The 20,622-nt window shown below is 36.8% G+C and overlaps 1 protein-coding gene across 2 annotated transcripts in view; it reads right to left on the reverse strand.

The window, feature by feature from the left end:
• The window catches only part of TRIP11 (thyroid hormone receptor interactor 11), a 70,737-nt gene that overhangs the window by 43,864 nt on the left and 6,251 nt on the right, over window positions 1-20,622 (reverse strand). For both annotated transcript variants that reach the window (XM_070357863.1, XM_005910255.3), the window contains exons 3-9: window positions 14,915-15,025; window positions 11,446-11,724; window positions 9,022-9,090; window positions 7,078-7,243; window positions 4,971-5,330; window positions 1,481-1,521; window positions 852-938 (exon numbers count right to left, since the gene is read on the reverse strand). In XM_070357863.1, the coding sequence (XP_070213964.1) occupies window positions 852-938; window positions 1,481-1,521; window positions 4,971-5,330; window positions 7,078-7,243; window positions 9,022-9,090; window positions 11,446-11,724; window positions 14,915-15,025 (1,113 nt within the window). The remainder of the gene's footprint in view (window positions 1-851; window positions 939-1,480; window positions 1,522-4,970; window positions 5,331-7,077; window positions 7,244-9,021; window positions 9,091-11,445; window positions 11,725-14,914; window positions 15,026-20,622) is intronic.

The following is a 20,622-nucleotide window of genomic DNA, read 5'->3' on the forward strand; positions in this document are numbered from 1 at the left end:
GGCAGGTGGGTTCTTTACCACCAGTGCCACCTGGGAGGCCCATCCATATTTATATATAAAAACCATATATGCAAAGACACAGTCTGGAGGGACATACAAGGAACTGATAGAAAAAGAACGGCTCAGAGGAAGAGGCCAGTCAACAGAAGTGTGAAGGATACTCAAGTTTTACTGTCTGCAGTTTTTTAGGATGTATTATGCTGAATACATATCAGAAAATAAGTGTTACTATTTTAAAAATTAACATTTTAAATCGAGTTGAGACACCGGCCTGTAAGAATAATAAATACCAGCCTACAACTGTTGTGTATTTAAGAAGCTACCTTAACCAAAGACTTACCACCCAAGTGGTACAAGCATTAAAATATTACCTTTCCCCATTCCCAACACTGCATTACAGAATCTTATCCCATCCTTGCCACCAGTATACTTATTTCTACCAGTGAGAATGTCTCCCTTTGCCCCTCACCACGAAGAAACTCCCGTCTACCACACCAGACACATTCTGGGACATACAAGTAGTATACACACAATATAATATGCCACTCTAGACTCTAAACCACCTGTTTATATTGCTGCTGTCAAGACTCATGTAAAACCAATACAAAGCCTTTACCTATCTTTTCTGCCTACTGTATCTGTGTGCTCACTGGCTTATCTCTAAACATAAACTCTGAAAAGCCTCTCATATTCTGAACCTTGCCCAAGTACTTCATCCTGGTTTGACAAGCATCAATGAGATCAGCTTTATCCTCAGGACTCCTGAGAACTGAATACGCCATTCTGATTAAAAACTTGTCCTCGGTTAAGATCTACAATTTTAATTCTGCCCCCATTTTTATTGTACCCACCTTTTCTTGATTTAATAATGAATTCTCTTTTTCTAAAACCTGGACATGCATTTTAAGTTTCAGATTGTCTTCAGCAAGATTATTATCCTAGAAAAATGTTAAAACAGTATATTTTCAAATAAGAAATTTCAAGTTTACAAAAAAGCAGGCAAGTGATACAACTGTGCATTTCTACTCTTTGGCAATATATAAAAATTATAACCATACATGGGACATCTAAATCCAATCATTTTATAGACATTTTTAAAGAGGATTTCTTTTATTACATTTGAAAAAATGTCAATACATTTACAAAATAACTTGCAATCATTAAAAAAAATTTTTTTGAATTCTCCTTGAATTCTTCAGGGGAAATCAAAATCTACTACCACTGTGTATACATACATAACATCTGTCAAATTAATCTTCTAGAGATATACTTGCATTTTTCAATTATGTAACTTTTAAAGTTATGTCAATTTATGATGTAAAGTTTCTATTACTCATCAGCAAACATAAAATTACAAGATGAAAGTTCCAAGGATAAGTTCACATGAATTTGTAAAAAATGCAAAATAAGTAATTGTAATCAAAATACTTTCTCTTGGTAAACCAGAGACAAAAGCTTTCTCTCTTAAAAATGAGTTTACCTGGTTTAAATTACTCAGTCTCTTTATTTCATTTTCAGCATCTGTAAAAAACAATGAATCTGACATTAAAATTCTTGGAAGTAACAATAATTATATCCTATATTAAACTCAGAATGAAATCCAATTAAAATGTTATTTATAAGCATAATGAGCAAGCCCAACAGTGAAATGTAGTTTTATTATTTTGTATTTTTGTTTTGACTGTACCAAAGAAGTCATAAAATAAATACCAGTCAGAAATTATGTTAAAAGACAATTCTAAGGAATAGTATAAGAAAGAATTATAATTGTATTCTGGATAAGTCATAAGTTACTACCTCAATTAAAAACATTAACAACTACATTTCACAATGAATTGATTAGCCTGTGCAGCAGGAATATAAGAACTAAGATTAGAATTTTCCTGGGCTCCAAAATCACTGTGGACAGTAACTGCAGCCAGAATATTAAAAGACCCTTCCTTTTTGGAAGAAAAGTTGTGACAAACCTAGACAGCATATTAAAAAGCAGAGACATCACTTTGCTGACAAAGGTCTGTATAGTAAAAGCTATGGTTTTTCCAAGTCATGTATGGATGTGAGAGTTGGACCATAAGAAAGGCTGAGCACCGAAAAATTGATGCTTTTGAAATGTGGTGCTGGAGAAGACTCTTGAGAGTTCCTTGGACTGCAAGGAGATCCAACCAGTCAGTCCTAAAGGAAATCAGTCCTGATTATTCATTGGAAGGACTGATGCTGAAACTGAAGCTCCAATACTTTGGCCACCTAATGTGAAGAACTGACTCACTGGCTAAGACCCTGATGCTGGGAAAGTCTGAAGGCAGGAGGAGAAGGGGGCAACAGAGGATGAGATGGTTGGATGCCATCACTGACTCAATGGACATGAGTTTGTGCAAACGTGGGAGATACTGAAGGACAGGGAAGCCTGGCGTGCTGCAGTACCGGGTGTCACAAAGAGTTGGAAATGACTGAGGGGCTGAACAACAATGAAGAGTCATTGAAAAGAAATGGAGACACTTCACCCAGAAAAAGCAACAGAGGCAAAGGCAACAGAGTTCAAACATAACACTGCTGGCTTACGGAGCAAAGTTCAGCATGGCTAAGATTTAGAATGTTAGAATGGAACCAGTTGAAACTGCAGAGGCAGACAGAGACCAGATCATGAAAGACATCGTATGTCCAACTAAGATCTTCAGACTGTACATTGAAGTTCACAGGGAGCCACAAAATACCCAAATCAGGGGAGTGACCTACTTTACATTTCTGAAAAATTGTTCTGGGAGCAGAAAGAAAATATATTGATTGAAGAAGGATCACGGAGACCATGGAATAACAGATAACACGTTTATAATGCTTATTATGGGCTAGACACTGTTCTAGAGAACTTTACACCTAGTAACTCATAAAATCCTACTACCACCACCATGAATGCAATAGGATTATCACAACCATATAGATGAAAAAACCAAAGTATAGGGATGTAAATTAACTTGCCCAAGGTCAGTCAGTGATGGAGCTGGATTCCAACCTAGTCATGCTCTTAACCACTACGCGATTCTGCTCTACTGAGACTGCTTCCCAGGTGGTGCAGTCATAAACACCCCACCTGCCAATGCAGGAGACACAGGAGATGCGGGTTCAATCCCTGGATGGGGAAGATCCCCTGGAGTAGGAAATGGCAACCTGCTCCATTATTCTTGCCTGAAAAACTCCATGGACAGGGGAGTCTGGCGAGCTACAGTCCATGGGGTCGCAAAGAATGGGACGTGACTAAGAGACTGAGCAAAAGACACTGCTATAGTTAAAAAGGCAAAAAGAAACTGTGATTCGCTGAAGTTATTCACTGGCAGTGGAAATGGAAAAAAGGAGAAAGACTACTTACAGAGTACTAAGTTTTTAAAGCAAAAAAAACTCATATACATCACCCAATATATTAAAAAATAAATTTATTTTGAGAAGAACAGAGCTACTTTGAAGTCAAAGGCAAAAGAAGTCCAGAATCCCACCACACAGCCTTCCCTTTGCTTCATGGCTTCCTGAGACTGAGGCAGCTATGAGAAACTCTAGAGCTCCTCTGGGACAGAATCCTGAAAGAGCACTGAGCAGAGAAGTCAAGTAAATAGAACCTTCAGGGCTTGCATGGTGATGACTTCAAGTTTTCTCTTTTGGGAGAATGGTAACTGCTACCTATCAAAGTAGGGAAAGGAAGACAGGAGGAGGGTCACTCTACTTTAAGCGTAACCTTGAATTTACTCCAGGTCAGGAGCTCATGATAAACAACTAAATAGGGAATAAAGAAGGGGCACAGTGGGTGGGGGGTGGGAGGGAGGGTTGCAAGCAAACAAGGGCTAGAAACCACCAGAGCAGGAACAAATGAGTTTATAAACTGACAGCTCATATTGCGAGGAGAGTGAAAACCAAAACGCATCTTTTCAGTGGAAGACCTCCCATTATGTTTTCTGGCATAAACAAATACGAGTGTTTGGCCTATTTCATGCATATTTACTTTTTGTAACCTAGAACACTGTGTGGGGAGGGGGTGGTGTGTGTGTGTGTGTTAGTCACTCAGTCACGTCTGACTCTTTGAAACCCCATGGACTGTAGCCTGCAGGCTCCTCTGTCCATGGAATTCTCCAGGCAAGAATACGGGAGTGGGTTGCCATTCCTTTCTCCAGGCAGTTTTCCTGATCCAGGGTTTGAACCTGACTCTCTTGCATTCCAGGCAGATTCTTTACCATCTGTGCACCAGGGAAATCCAGAACAATGGTATGTAACCAAATATAATCATGAACATGGTAAGTGGTGGAAGACCCATGGCTCTTAGCATTCTAAGGTCTGCTTAGACACAGATCATTTTGAAAGGTAATACAGACTTTTGAAGAAGGTAGGCTGTATTCTCTAACTGGAGGGTCTGGACCCTGATGAGTTAAAGGAAGTGTTTAGTAACCTCCTCCCAACAAATGTCTATATAAACATTTCTCAGAAATCTACATGGGCTCCAACAGCAACAGTGTGTGCACGCTCAGTCCTGTCCAACTCTTTGTGATCCCAAGGACTGTAGCCCACCAGGCTCCTCTGCATAGAATTTTCCAGAAAAGAATACTGGAGTGGGTTGCCATTTACTACTCCAGGGAAACATCCCAACCCAGGGATCAACCTGCATTTCTAGCATCTCCTGCAGTGGCAGGCAGATTCTTTATCACTGTACCACCTAGGAAGCCCCCTAGTCAACGAGTTCCACGCAAAAACTTAAAAGATGAGGAAGGCAAGAAACCTGCCCAATTCTTAACCCTTTTAAGTACAAATATCCTATTTGTGATCTATTAATTACAGTACTGAATCCAAAGCAAACAACTCTATTCAAATTCCACACAGTTATTTCCATTAATACTTAATTTCTATAAAGTGTTTGATCATTCAAGTGTTTGCGTCTAAAAACAGCTAGTATGAAATGAAACGCCAATGAGCAATAAGTTCCAAACATTTTATACCAGACAGTGCTTGCTGCAGTCTGAACACTTCTTCTACTGATAAACTCTGTGGAATTCTTTCCTTTTCTGTCATCGTGTCACTCTGCTTCTCAGAATAAGGCTGTAATTTACTACATTCCAGTTTCAAACTTTCACATTCTTCAAGTATTTGTCTGTTTTCCACATTTAGTCTTCCTTGTTCCCTCCTCAAAACATCTCTGTCATTTTCTGCAGAAGATAGTTTTTTACTTATGTCTTTTATTTTATTCTCAAGTTCTTCAATTTTTTTTCTAGACTCTACTTTTTCAGCCTGTAGAACTTGAATAGTTTTTTGCATCTCTTGGGTTTTAGAGTGATCAGTTTCCGCAATTCCTGGGCCACCTAGGACATAAACATAAAATCAGGGACATATCAAATGTCAAGTACCAAGAGACAAATAGCCTGCTATATACAACTAAAGATTCAACGGACTTCAGAACTTAAAAATCTTAAAAGGAAAAGTTAAAATAACAGTGAGGTGATACTACTCCTGTTAGAATGGCCAAAATCAGAAGAATAATACCAGCATATGCGCTTAAGTATGCAGAGCCACAGGGACTCTCATTTACGGCTTGTGTGCGAATGCAAAATGGTACAGCCAGTCCGGAAGAGCTTAATGATTTCTTACAAAACTAAGAAATACAATATTCTTATCATATGATCCAGCCATCATACTCCTTCATATTCACCCAAAGGGGTTGAAAACTTACATCCACACAAAAACCTGAACAGCAATGTTTATAGTAGCTTTACTCATAACTGCCAAGACTTGAAAACCACCAAGATACTGTTCATGCGTGCAAGCTAAGTCGATTCAGTTGTTCAGTAGGTGGATGATTAAAATCTGGCATAGCCAACCAACAGAATATTATTCAGTGCCAAAAAAAATGAACTATCAAGCCAGAAAAACATGAAGGAAATGTACACCTGAAATTTATAATACAGTACATCAACTATACAATAAAAATTACTTAAAAAAACATGGAGGAAATTTAAATGTACATTACTAAGTGAAAGAAGTCCATCTGAAAAGGCTACCTATTATATGGTTCCAACTTTATTACAATTCTGGAAAAGGGAAACAGTGAAGAAAATAAAAAGAATAGCTGTAAGGTTGGGATAGGGGAATGAACAGGCAGAGCACAGAGGATTTTTAGAGCAGTGAAAATACTCTGTATGATACAATGATATACATTTGTCCAAATCCATAGAATGTACACCACCAAATGTAAATCCTAAGATAAATATGGACTGTGGGTGACTTATGACGTGCCTTGGTAAAAAATGTACTATTCTGATGAGTAATGTAGACAGTGGGGGAGGCCACGTGTGTGGGAGGATGGGGTATAACCAAGATCTCTGTACCTCCTCAATTTTGTTATAAATTTAAAACTGCTCTAAAAAAATAGAGTCCTTTAAAAAAAAAAGTTAAATTACTATAATAAATAAAGCATTTTTAAATAGAGGAAAGATATTGTGCTGTGCTTAGTAGCTCAGTAGTATCCAACTCTTTGAAACTCCATGGACTCCAGGCTCCTCTGTCCATGGGGATTCTCCAGGTAAGAATACTGGAGCAGGTTGCCATGACCTCCTCCAGGAGATCTTCCCAACCCAGGGATCGAACCCAGATCTCTAGCATTGCAGGCAGATTCTTTGCCAACTGAGCCACCAGGGAAGCCCAAGAATACTGGAGTAGGTAGCCTATCCCTTCTCCAGGGGAACTTACCAACCCAGGTCTTACCAACCCAGACCCAAATTGGGGTCTCCGACACTGTAGGCAGATTCTTTACCAGCTGAGCTACCAGGGAAGCCCCAGGAAAAATATTATTTGAAATTAAATACTAAAAGCCTTTGTATCTGAGTCTGAAAAAAAGTGAAAACACACCAAACAATGCAAAGAAATATCTCTCATAACTGTTTACCACAAAGGCAAAAGGACTTTTTCATTTTTGTAGAATCTTAACAATAGTGGTACCACTGCAAATTTTCAGCAGATGAGAAGAACTAGTCATTTATTCATTCTTTAGAACTTAGACCAAGTTTATATCAGCTAGGTTTGTCATTTAATACATTAAAATAACAAAATAACCTTGTTGTAATAGATTTTCCAGTTCTTCAATCCGATCTTCATAGTCACTTAATTCTTCTCGATGTCGACGAGTTATTTCTGTCAATTTCTGCTGATGTGCATTCTGCAATACTGACATTTCATGTTGATGGTTATCAATTTCCTGACTTCGATTCTGTTTAAGTTCCTTAAAAAAATTGAACGAAGTTAACCACATTTATCTATAATAAATAAGTTTAAGCTATTTCATTGTTTCCAAAAGTCCATATTATTAAAAATAATTCTCTGAACATGCTAAGGCTGAAAAAAGTTTAAACACAGGCTTCAAATTTGGATAATTCTAAAAGACTCCACCCTTTCCTTTCTTGGGCCTTAAAAAGTTTTTCTACTTTTAATGAGGGAGCACCAGCAAGAAGCACCTGAAACAAAAAGCAAGCAACATCTTTTTTTCATTACTATCTGTGACCATGAATTTCTCCTGCTAATGACATAGTCCACCAAGATCAGTGTCCACCTCTGGCCAATCTGTTCCTGTTGTTGTCTTATTACAGCTGTTTTTTTGCTCAGCCTTTCCTTCTCTCAGTCTTGATGGGACCCCTAAACTGTCAACCAAGATGTCTCACTACCCTAGTTGATACCACTTTGTCTCTCCTAGGAACCTGAATCTTGAGATGCATCTTTCAAAGGAGGAAACCGATTAGACCAGAAGCATTATAATAGCTGCACCCTAGAGAGCCTGTCCACTGTGTCCCACTACCTAGATTTCTCATGCTGGTCCAATTTCTATCCTTCCTGAGACTAAAATGCTCCATTTTTCCTTCAATCCTGTGGACAGGCTATTCCTGACTTCTTCCGATAAATTCTCTTATGCTTTACTTAGCTAGAGACAGGGTTGTTTTTTTTTTTTGCTTGTAGCCAAGAATCTTAATCTGTAAATTAACCTCGATTTCCTGAGAAGACAAGTGAAGCTATTCTTTAGTCTTTCAGACTTATGTGCCAGTACTTGACAAGGAACTTTACACTTAAACTTCAAAAACAATCCTTCAAGGGAGGTATTATGATAATATCTACTTTACTGATGATAAATCAGAAGCTTGTAAAGGTTAAGTAATTTGACCAAAGCAGGACAGCTGGTAACTAGTACAGCCAGGATTCAAACTCAGGTCTGAATGAGGAACTCATCCACAGAGAAATTAAATTCTATACATGACAATAATTTACATATTAAAAACAATTCATTGCTGTAACAAGTATATGTAAATCAAACTTCTCTTAAGGAAATGACTGATACAAACTAGTAAAGTTCCACCATGAAGGGAAAATAACTATTTACAGTAAATAACATTAACATTATATTCTGTCAGTGTTCTTTAACCTTAATCTTTGAAATTTCAGTAACCCTGGAACTGTTTTAATGAACAGTTTTACAAGATACACAATAGAAAATAGACTTACAAAACATAAACTACCTAATAAATAAATGTTCAAAACCAAATCAGAGAAGGCAATGGCAACCCACTCCAGTACTCTTGCCTGGAAAATCCCATGGACGGAGGAGCCTGGTAGGCTGCAATCCATGGGATCGCTAAGAGTCAGACACAACTGAGCGACTTCATTTTCACTTTTCACTTTCGTGCATTGGAGAAGGAAACAGCAACCCACTCCAGTGTTCTTGCTTTGAGAATCCCAGGGACAGGGAAGCCTGGTGGGCTGCAGTCTATGGGGGTCGCACAGAGTCAGACACGACTGAAGCGACTTAGCAGCAAAACCAAACGACTTTGGAAAGAGATATTTTTATACTCTTAAAAGTGTCATAAAGAATAGAGAAGATATAAAAATGGCAAAAAAAGAATATCATAATCTATAAAACACTTTTATAAATGAGTCTTTTATTAATTTAGGCGTATACTTTTAATAAGCAAATTTTAGATGTATAATAGCCATTGTTTCAGCAATCCACCTTACCTTAATGATATTTTGCAGTTTGCAGATATCACTTTGATCAGAGCTAACTGATCCTTGTGCTTTAGAAGTCTAGATCAGAAAAACAGAATTAGAAAGTAACTGTACTGATTTTCTTATAAAAGAGAATATCAAAAACTAACTTTAATAAAAGATATTTTTTTTAAAAAAGGGGCATTTACATAGGGAACGCAGCCAATATTTTATAGTAACTTTAAAGGAGTACCATCTATAAAAATACTGCATCACTATGTTGTACACCTGAAACTAACATACTGTAAACCAACTACACTTCAGTAAAAACAGAAAAAAAAACGCAAGTAAGAAAAAATGGGGGGCGTTTCTCAGACAAATTCTTACTAAAGACTGCCAAGCACCTTTTAAAGAACCTAGTCGGACAGTGAGTAATAATACACAATAAATAAACGATACTGTTCAAGAGTCTGTTAACTAATTAAGGAAGGCCATACCTTTACAAAATAAGAAAGAAAATACCACAGAATGTTTTTCTTTGCTCAACAAAATTTAAATTTGATGATAATCAAGCAGCTTCCTAAAAGGTAGTTTCTAAAATGGAAATGTTACCCAATATTAATGCTAATATTAATACTACTAATGCTAATATTAATGTATTGGCTTTTGGATGATTTTCTTTTCATTCAAAGCTGTGTATTGCTCATTTATCTTTATTAACATTTACCACAGCATGTTAAGGAACCAAAAATTGCTCTCCGATCAAAAGAAGGAACACAATACATTAAAAAGAATACAGGGCTTGGAGTTGAAAGATGTGTGTTTAAAGCACAATTTAAATCACTGTGACAATGAGTGTACTACTTAAACCTTTACTTTGCTTATCTGCAAAACAAAGGTAATAAATACCTCACATAGTTATTAAAGACTGTATTAGATTAGTATATAGGGAAACATAAAAATTAAAGTATGATATAAATATTAATTTTTATTATGCCTTACTAGAAAATTAAGCCCCCTGAAATGGACCCAATTTTACCTTTTTCACCATAATACCCCAGTACAGGTCTGTCTTACAGAAGACATTCAAGATATGCTGAAGTAAATATACAAAAAATTCATCTTTTTCCACACGAACTCTTACCTTGGCAATGTTTCTTAGAATGTGTTCCTCAGAGCATCAGTATCACCTGAGTACTTATTTGACTATATTTTCCATCACCCTAAAACAGCCTACAAATACTAACCTTGAAACTCTGGTTAGTAACAGTGGAGCTACAGTATCACCAAATTTCTCAGGTTATTCTAACACATATAAAGTTTAGGAACTATAATCTTTTAGGAATAAGATGGACTAACAGATCATCCTCTCTAAGGTTTATCTTGGGTACTGAGAATATCTAGCAACTTGGGAAGCAAGGAGATCATTTTAATTGGGAGGCTTTCTCCTTTATGTAACAAGATAACACTCACAAAAAGATAGAAAATAATCTCTTATACTTTATTTTTTTTAAGGTGAATTGAATTTTTTATTAGAAAAAAATGCCATATTTTATAGATGACCATTTATGAGATTTTCTCCACAATAATAAAAGTCTGTATGAGCAATATTTCAGTTTATTTCAGGTCTTGAGTACACTGACTACCTCAATAATACATAAAATCTGATATACAAGAAAAAAGGGATTCTTGGAAGAACGTTTACAATCCAAAATAGAAAGGACTTAATATCTATTCTAATATCTGAGAAAAAAACACAAAATAGTTTGTGTCTTGTAATACCAATCTATTATCAGATTTTTTTCATTTAATATATAACTAATGGTGGCTGAGATGGTAAAGAATCTGCCTGCAATGGAGGAGACCCAAGTTTGATCCCTGGCTCAGGAAGATCCTCTGGAGGAGGGAAGGGCTACCCACTCCAGTATTATTGCCTGGGCAATCCCATGGATAGAGGAACCTGGTGGGCTACATCCACTGGGTCGCAAACAATGCGACCAAACAATCTGACCTCAGTCAGACATGACTGAGCGACTAACAGCAATGCAAACAAGAACCTCACACCACCATCTACACGAACAGTTTCAAATCTGGTGCCCTGGAGCCCTGAGTTCCACCAGGGAAGTCTCAGGGACTCCAGGGAAAAAGTGCAAGTTCAACCACAGGAACTTTGTTTTGATCTCTTTAAAGGGATGAACTTGTAACTTTTATCTTAAAAGTTCTCTTGCTTTAAATTAAAAAAATTTTTCTTTCAAATATTGTACAGAAGAGGAAAACTGAGGCTCAGAGAAAGATGACCTGACTAAAACCAATTTAAAAAGTCACTGGCAGAATTAGAATTAGAATACAGGTTTTCTGATTTCCTAGTCCAGGGTTCTTTCTGATACCAAAATGTCTATATAGAGCATGAACATTTTTACTCAGTTTTCAGAAGCTCATGAAAATTCTACCTACCTGAGCAATATGCCTCCAGTGGCCAACTTCAGACTCAAGTCTTGAAACTTCATTTGACAATCTATTTATTTCTCGCTGTGATGAAATGATGTCACCAAAATCCATGTCATCGTCATGGAAACCTGAAGCATGATGACTCAAACCATAACCAAACGACGAAGATGCAGCAGCTGCTGGTACACCACCAGCTCCTGAACTCACTGACTGAGCAGCGGACTGAAGCTTCAGCAACTGATCCTGCAGCGCAATCTGTCTTGCTTTAAGATGGCTGATTTCTACCTATATTTATAATCCGTATTTTAGAGAAAGCACTGTGAAATAATCATACTGACCCTTTAATATATTCATAATGTTAAAAGTTATAATATTTTAAAATTATCAATGATTGTACTCTACCAACTGAATCCAAGTTGTCTATAACATCCCAAAGTAACCTTTTATTTCAAAAACAAACATGATTGATTACCATAAAGCAGAGATAATGTTTTGATTAGTATGAGGAAAAGAATTCCACTCATACATCAACTAACGCAACAAAATGCTCAGTTAAACATCAGTTTACCATTAGGAGATACTGCATTATCAGGTAGTTTGGCATAGGCAATTTCTTCGGGTTCTGTTTGTGATTATCAAGCCTCAAGAGATGAGAAAATAAAAGCCTCAGCAGTCTATGCACTGTTGAGTTTCCTTAGAACACCTGTTGGAAGAATCTTTTGAACCTGATTGTGCATGGCTGGATTTGGGCTAATGCACTGTGAGTCATGTATGGATGTGAGAGTTGGACTATGAAGAAAGCTGACCGCTGAAGAACTGATGCTTTTGAACTGTGGTGTTGAGAAGACTCTTGAGAGTCCCTTGGACTGCAAGGAGATCCAACAGTCCATTCTAAAGGAGATCGGTCCTGGGTGTTCATTGGAAGGACTGATGCTGAAGCTGAAACTCCAATACTTTGGCCACCTCATGCGAAGAGTTGACTCATTGGAAAAGACCCTGATGCTGGGAGGGATTGGGGACAGGAAGAGAAGGGGACGACAGAGGATGAGACAGCTGGATGGCATCACCGACTCAATGCACATGAGTCTGAGTAAACTCCGGGAGTTGGTGATGGACAGGGAAGCCTGGTGTGCTGTGATTCATGGGGTCGCAAAGAGTCAGACACAACTGAGCAACTGAACTGAACTGTAAGTCAGGTAACTTGTACTGTGAAGATCGGATTAATAAATTAAAGCTTTCACAGCTGAAAGAAAGCTTTGATTTATTAATCCGATCTTCACAGTTAAGTCTTGTAGATTATTAATTAGCCTATTAGTCTCAGAAGGAAATCATGTATTCAAAGAGGCCTTGGTTTTAGCCTTGGCAAAAAGAGGCCAGTGAAAATCTAACTCTACTCAGGAAGAGAACTGTATAAAACCTGTGATACGCCAAATGGAGTTGTGACTGAAGGCTGGCAATACTAAGTCAACACCCAAAAGAAGTTACAAACACAGGACTTAGCATAATGCCATATCCATTCCAAATGAGAGATTACACAAAACATGAAAGTGAGTGAGCTAGAGAAAACTAAAATAAGCTTTCTATAAAACACTCAAGCTAGTCAAGATATCCTGCCACAACTAAGGAAAAGCTGACCTGAGGAGACAGCCGATGAGTAACAGTATTTCTACAGGTATAATGTCAAGCAATTAGACAAAGCAAAACCAAATACAAATATGTCAGATGTCATAGTAAACCGTCACCTTTTCGTATCTAATAAAAGCCCCTTTTCTAGTTGAGGTTTATAGAAATGTGCAAATCTTATTTTCCCATAAATGGTATGAAGCAATCTGCATCTTTGGGCAATCTGAACATCACAATGAAAGCAACAAACAGATTCAGAAAACAGCAGATCTAAAGTATGTATTATCTTTGATTCTAGTAAGAAGTAATGAAATCAACATTTCTTTTCAAATGTAGCTATAATGCAAAGGAAGTTCTCATCATACAACAGACAGTTACACCAAGTTGTAGAGGTAAAAAGTACAAACTCTACTTAAAAAGATGTACTCCTAAACTTGAATTTTTCATTTGCCCTCTGATACCAATAGCCAAGTAAAAAATAAAATATCAAAATTTTCCACAGTTTTCTCAACTAGGATGTAAGTATCAAAATAAGCTATGGGAGTTTTGAAAAATACCAGTACCAGGGTCCCTTCCCAGTACACTAAATCAGAATCTCCAAGAAGATCTAACAATGTGTATTTTTCATGATTCAGCTGTAAACCCCTAGGTGGGAGCTATCGCTCTATCGGAGTATAAGTCAGTGCTGCTCAAAGCATGTCTGTGGACCAGTGTCATGAACATTTGCTCCAGTCCATGACAAGTATAGAAAACTAAAAGAATAAGGTTTAAAAACTTTTAAAGCAGTTTGAGAGTAATTTTATATTTTATATCTGCTGAATCTTAAAAAAAAAAAAAAATAGACTTTTCACTTGAACTTATAAATTTGCTTTTTACACTCATTTTATCTTGTAGTAATACTGTATTTTATTGTATTGTATTGTAGTTTTATTGTATTGTTGTTTTTATTGTATTTTATGAAATCAATTCCAAACACATTGGAAATTTAAGTTCTTTAAATATTAATCTTTAATGTGGTTTACTTATTCATCTTAGTATATCACTAAAAGAACTAGAAATCAATGCATCTAAATTTTTAAAACCCAAATATAAAGTGACTGTAGAAATGAACATTTAATAAACAAACTGAAGAATATCCCAATGATCTGAATAATTAAACAAGCAATGGCTCAATTCTATAGAAGCATTTACTGAATTCCACTTATGTACTAAAACTAAAGAGAATTCAATGACCTAGGTACATAGGTACAAAACCTAGGTACACAGTCTATATTTTAAGGATTCACTGTAGCATTGGTTAAATTATATAATAGTATTGGCACTGCAAAGGCAAGATAAGCTACCTCCAAAATAACCATTTCTATCAAACTAAAGAGGAAAAAATATATAGAAGAGGGTAAGTCAACTATAAAATACCTAATCTTCTGTTTTTCCATGGAAAATCAAGTAAACACGAATAAGCATATGTTAACATTTCTGGTTAAAATCATTTTCTTTAAAAAAGAAATGTTATTAGCAATCACACTGATTTAAAACAATTTAGATAAATAGGTGAGAAATAAGTTTCATAAAATCAGAAATTATAAACAACAGACGCCTGAAGATATTTTATACAAAGACTTTTATTCTTCTGGAAAGCAGAAATTAAACTCCACAAAGGTTAGTTTATGTAATATAAATATAAAAGCTTACAGAATCCTTGTTAAATTAGTGATATCACACTGAGTTGGGAATTAACTTCAACACCTTTTTGATATTTTCACAAATCTAAATAGAGCTTGATTTATAACTCTTAGAAACCATCCTAAATACACTGTAGTGAAGTAAATATGAAATCTGTTATAACCTTTACCTCTTTCTGTTGTAGTTGATGTCGGTAATTCATGGATTGCTGCTTTATTTGAAGCTCTGATGCCTCATGCTTCTCTTCCAGATCAGCACATAGTTTTTTGAGTCTCTCATTCTAGAAGCAAAGAAAAAAGTGTTTTCAACAAAAAGACTAAAACATGTTAGTAACAGTTATGTGCAGGACATTATAAAAAAACATACTGTTTTATGCACAAAAAAGATGCACTATAGTAGGTCTCAGAATCTTGGTTTTTAAGACACAATTCCAATTAAAGTTACACGTACAATAAGCATGTTAATAGATTAGGCATATTATTTTTTAAAAACCCTGCTCAGCTTGATTTTCTGCTAAGAGAAAGTCACTGATCAGTGCTTCCCCCATCTTTGTACACCCAGTGTCTAACATACTGTAGGCAATAAATGTCTGGTAAATGAGTGACCTATATTACATGTTTCAACTTTTGTGTTCTCCCTGAAGGTACAAGTTTTTCTGTTTTTTTTTCATCAGTACAATTTTTTGGAAGAAACCCTTTATAAAAAGACTTATGGTTGAAGTATAGGTAGGAGGCCAAAGCCTCACATTACTTGTCTGACTGAACTCCAGCCTCCTGAGCAAGGCATCTCTGAAAAACTCATTTTGAAAACCACTACTAGAACTGTTTGAAAAACTACACTTAAAAGTACAGAGAATATTCTAAATATAATTCAATAAATTTAGATATCACAATCTTTTAAGATGTTGGAAAATATGGAAAAAATTACTTAAATTTTCGGTTCAGTTCAACTCAGTTGCTCAGTCGTGTCTTAGTCTTTGCGACCCCACAGACTGCAGCATGCCAGGCTTCCCCGTCCTTCACCAACTCCTGGAGCTTGCTCCAACTCACGTCCATTGAGTTGGTGATGCCATCCAATTACCTCATCCTCTATCGTCCCCTTCTCCTCCTGCCTTCAATCTTTCCCAGCATCAGGGTCTTTTCCAATGAGTCAGTTATTCACATCAGGTGGCCAAAGTATTGGATTTCAGCTTTTAGCATCAGTGCTTCCAATGAATATTCAGGATTGATTTCCTTTAGGATGGACTGGTTGGATCTCCTTGCAGTCCAAGGGACTCTCAAGAGTCTTCTCCAACACCACAGTTCAAAAGTTATCAATTCTTCAGCGCTCAGCTTTCTTTATGGTCCAGCTCTCACATCCATACATGACTACTGGAAAAACCATAACTTTGACTAGATGGACCTCTGTTGGCAAAATATGCTGTCTAGGTTGGTCATAGTTTTTCTTCCAAGGAGCAAGCGTCTTTTATGGCTGCAGTCACCATCTGCAGTGATTTTGGAGCCCCCCAAAATTAAGTCTCTCACTGTTTCCACTGTTTCCCCATCTATTTGCCATGAAGTGATGGGACCGGATGCCATGATCTTAGTTTTCCAAATTTGAGTTTTAAGCCAACTTTTTCACTCTCTTTCACTTTCATCAAGAGGCTCTTCAGTTCCTCGTCGCTTTCTGCCCTAACAGTGGTATCACCTGCATATCTGAGGTTATTGATATTTCTCCCGACAATCTTGATTCCAGCTTGTGCTTCATCCAACCCAGCTTTTTGCATGATGTACTCTGCATAGAAGTTAAATAAGCAGGGTGACAACATATAGCCTTGATGTACTCCTTTCCCAATTTGGAAACAGTCTATTGTTCCATGTCTGGTTCTGACTGTTGTTTCTTGAGCTGCATAGATTTCTCAGGAGGCAGTTAAAGTGCTTGTATTCCCATCTCTTGAAGAATTTTCCAGTTTGTTGTGATCCACATAGTCAAAGGCTTTGGCGTAGTCAATAAAGCAGAAGTAGATGTTTTTCTGGAACTCTTTTAGTTTTTCGATGATCCAACGGATGTTGGCAATTTTATCTCTGGTTCCTTTGCTTTTTCTAAATCCAGCTTGAACATCTGGAAGTTCTTGGTTCACGAACTGTTGAAGCCTGGCTTGGAGAATTTTGAGCATTACTTTGCTAGCAAGTGAAATGAGTGCAATTGTGCGGTAGTTTGAGTATTCTTTGGCATTGCCTTTCTTTGGAACTGGAATGAAAACTGACTTTTCCAGTCCTGTAGCCACTGCTGAGTTTTCCAAATTTGCTGGCATATTGAGTACAGCACTTCAACAGCATTTGATTTAGGATGTGAAATAGCTCAGCTGGAATTCCATCATCTCCACTAGCTCTGTTTGTAGTGATCCTTCCTAAGGCCCATTTGACTTCACACTCTAGGATGTCTGGCTCTAGGTGAGTGATTACACAATCGTGGTTATCTGGGTTATTAAGATCTTTTATGTAGAGTTCCTTTATGTATTCTTGCCACCTCTTCTTAATATCTTCTCCTTCCATTAGGTCTATACTGTTTCTGTCCTTTATTGTGCCCATCTTTCCAGGAAATGTTCCCTTGGTATCTCTAATTTTCTTGAAGTGATCTCTAGTTTTTCCCATTCTACTGTTTTCCTCTATTTCTTTGCACTGTTCACTTAGGAAGAGAGAGGAATAAAAATGAGAAAGATTCTTGATGGGGTTCAGTTCTGGTTGAAGCCATTTCCTAAAACACTGGCTAAAATTTCTGCCCTTGGAATCCATAAGATTCATATTTCTATCCTTAACTATCCCACTGTGCTTAACCCTTCTTATATTATCAAGATCTACTGAAACCAATTCTAGTTTTTAAGTTTCGTTTTTTGAGCAGTCCTAAGGACTGATATTTATAACATTCTTTCTTAGTAGCTTCCAAAAGAAAAGAAAAAAATATACTTAGAAAACAAACAAACAAAAATATTTTATTTTGTAATTACCATAGGGGTACACTGGGCACTTTTATAAATCTAAGAATAATCACGAGGTCATAATGATCTTGTTTTTTCTGTACCTTGAAACATTTTGCTATTTTATCATCCTAAGAATTCATCAGGGCTCCCAGGTGGCTCAGTGTAAAGAATCCACCTACAATACAGGAGATGTGAGTTCAATCCCTGAATCGGAAAGATCTGGAGAAGGAAATGGCAACCCACTCCAGTTTTCTTGCCTGCGAAATCCCATGGACAGAGGAGCCTAGTAGGCTATAGTCCATGGGGTTGCAAAAGAGTCAGACATGACTTAGCGACTAAACAACAAGAATTAATCATTACTCATCAACTGTTTATAACTATGTTAAAAAAAAAAAAGACAAGAAAATGGAGACTGATGGAATCATATAGTAGAATGATAAAATAACAGTGAAATAACCAAGTACTATGTCATCTTTTAAAAAGGAAAAAGCAATGGAGACACTATCTTTGCAGTGTTTTTTGTTTTGGGTGTTTTGTTTTTTTTTTCCACTTTCATTGAACATAGTCGGAAATTCAGAATTCTCACTTTTCAACAGAGAAGAAAACTGAGGAAAATATTCCACAATTAGACAACTAAGAACACAAATGCCGAGAGACAGAAAACAGCACTCTAGAGTCTAATGGTTATGGTGAAAATGACTGCAGAAGCAAAATCTCAGACAAGTCTTTGAAAAACAATATCCTACATGAACTTCTCAAACTCAGGAACTGAGGAATGAACAATGTATTTCCAAGAACAAAAAGGAAATATGGTGTTCTCATGAAATTAATCATTCAGTAAGATTTTATCTCACAATATTTTGTGAAAAAAACCTGAGCCATCCATCTCATTTTGTTAAATGGACATGTAACAGTATTCTTTCATTATGATATGTATATATGAACATTTACTTGATATAGTCCCTATGTGGACAAATGCTGAAGACACAAGTATACACAGGTGACCAGGAGGAAACAAATGACAAAAATGAAAAAACTCAGTGGATTGATAACTCTAATTGGTATTTATAAATTTAACAATTAAAGCACTTTGTACTTATGGAGCAGTCATGTTTTTAACAAAATCATAAGTCATCAAAGTTTTCATAAGTATTGGTTTAAATGACCTAAGTCAGGAAAAAGAACTAGAAGATCTAAATCTATCAGAGATGTAACTGAAACCTGGAGTCAGTATTTACAAGAAACAGTCCAGTTCACGAAAAAAGTTAAGAAGCAGTTATCTGCATCAAAAGAACATTGCCTCTTTTGAGGTAATATATGTAAGTTTATATGCATGCATGCTCAGTCACTTGAGTTGTGTCTGAGTCTTTGCAACCCCATGGACTACAGCCCACCAGGCTTCTCTGTTCACGGGATTATCCTGGCAGGAATACTGGAGTGGTTCGCCATTTCCTCCTCCAGGGGATATTCGCCACCCAGGGAGTGAACCTGCATCTCTTGAAGCTCCTGCATTGGCAGGAGGCTTCTTTACCACTGAGCTACCTGGGAAACCATATGTATGTATGTTTTTAAAGGCAGAAACATAGGGAATAAAAATTTAAATTGTTGTAAGTGCTCACTGAAATTTCTGATGAAATTTTTCACTATCGCTTTATTCTTACTCTGTAAACTATTTATAAAATAACTTAACAGGAAAATTAAGAGTCCATTGGGTTCAGATGGTAAATGGGAAGACTATTTTTCTTGGCACAGATGGTTAAATTAGCTTAGGTTGGTTGCTATTACTTGCAACTCAGGAAGCCTAACTAATTTAATCAATCTCAAATATTAACACCTGTAAACAAATCTAATTTCCTCTAGAAAACATACTGCCCTCTGTCTATACTGAAGCTTTCTAAATAAACAGAATTTTCTATTGTAATTTCCTACTGGTTTTAATCATATGTTCACCTTCTTTTTACTGTCACACAAGGTGTTACCTTTATGAAGTGTTTATGTGCTGAGAGAAGGCAGGAATCATGTGTAGTCAAAATCACCTTGGAAAATAAAACTGTTGAGAAATTCAATAGTCTGTTATCCTCTAGTATTCGAATAGCTCACAGTACTCTGAATAAACACCAAATAAGGAAGTTGTCTATCACTTAGAGATTTGTTATACCAAAAATAAATACTTGTGAACACTAGAATCATACCTGCTACTGTCCAAGGACAATACTAGGAGAGAGACTAGAGTTGAAATCAACAGAGGGACAGAATATTTCTATCTTCCTCCTTAAGTTCAATACAGAACAGTCATTCATTAAGTAGGTTAATCCCATTTACTACTCCCATCCCCCGCTCCAAACATATACTGGCAAATTTAGGTTAATTAATGCCACTACACACGTCTCTGCCATCTAATTTTTCTGGGTAGGCCCACAGTGAGTACTCTCTCAAGGATTTCTTTAGAGACGATGGGAACTATTTCCTATCTTGGTCTTACAAAGAAAGAAGCTATTAAGTTCATCTGTCACAAAAACACCTACTAACTAGGTAATTACAGCTAAGGTCTCTTAAGTGCCACCAAACTGGTATCTTCTACTGAGGCAGAATGGGGCTTCCCAAGTGGCACAGTGGTAAAGAATTCGCCTGCCAATGCAGGAGACGCAAGAGATGTAGGTTCAATCCCTGGGTCAGGAAGATCCCCTAAAGCAGGAAACGCCAATCTGCTCCAGTATTCTTGCCTGAAAAACTCCATGAACAGAGGAGTCTAGCAAACTACAGCCCACGGGTTCAGAGTTGGACATGACTGAGCACACACACACACACACACACACACACACACACACACACACATATTGAGGCAGAAAACTTCAGTAGTCCCTCTTGAGAGATCCTTCCACTTTCAAATTTACAACTTTACATTGGTAATCTAACGT

Source organism: Bos mutus, chromosome 21 (assembly GCF_027580195.1).
Source record: "Bos mutus isolate GX-2022 chromosome 21, NWIPB_WYAK_1.1, whole genome shotgun sequence".
Classification (NCBI taxonomy): Eukaryota; Metazoa; Chordata; class Mammalia; order Artiodactyla; family Bovidae; genus Bos; species Bos mutus.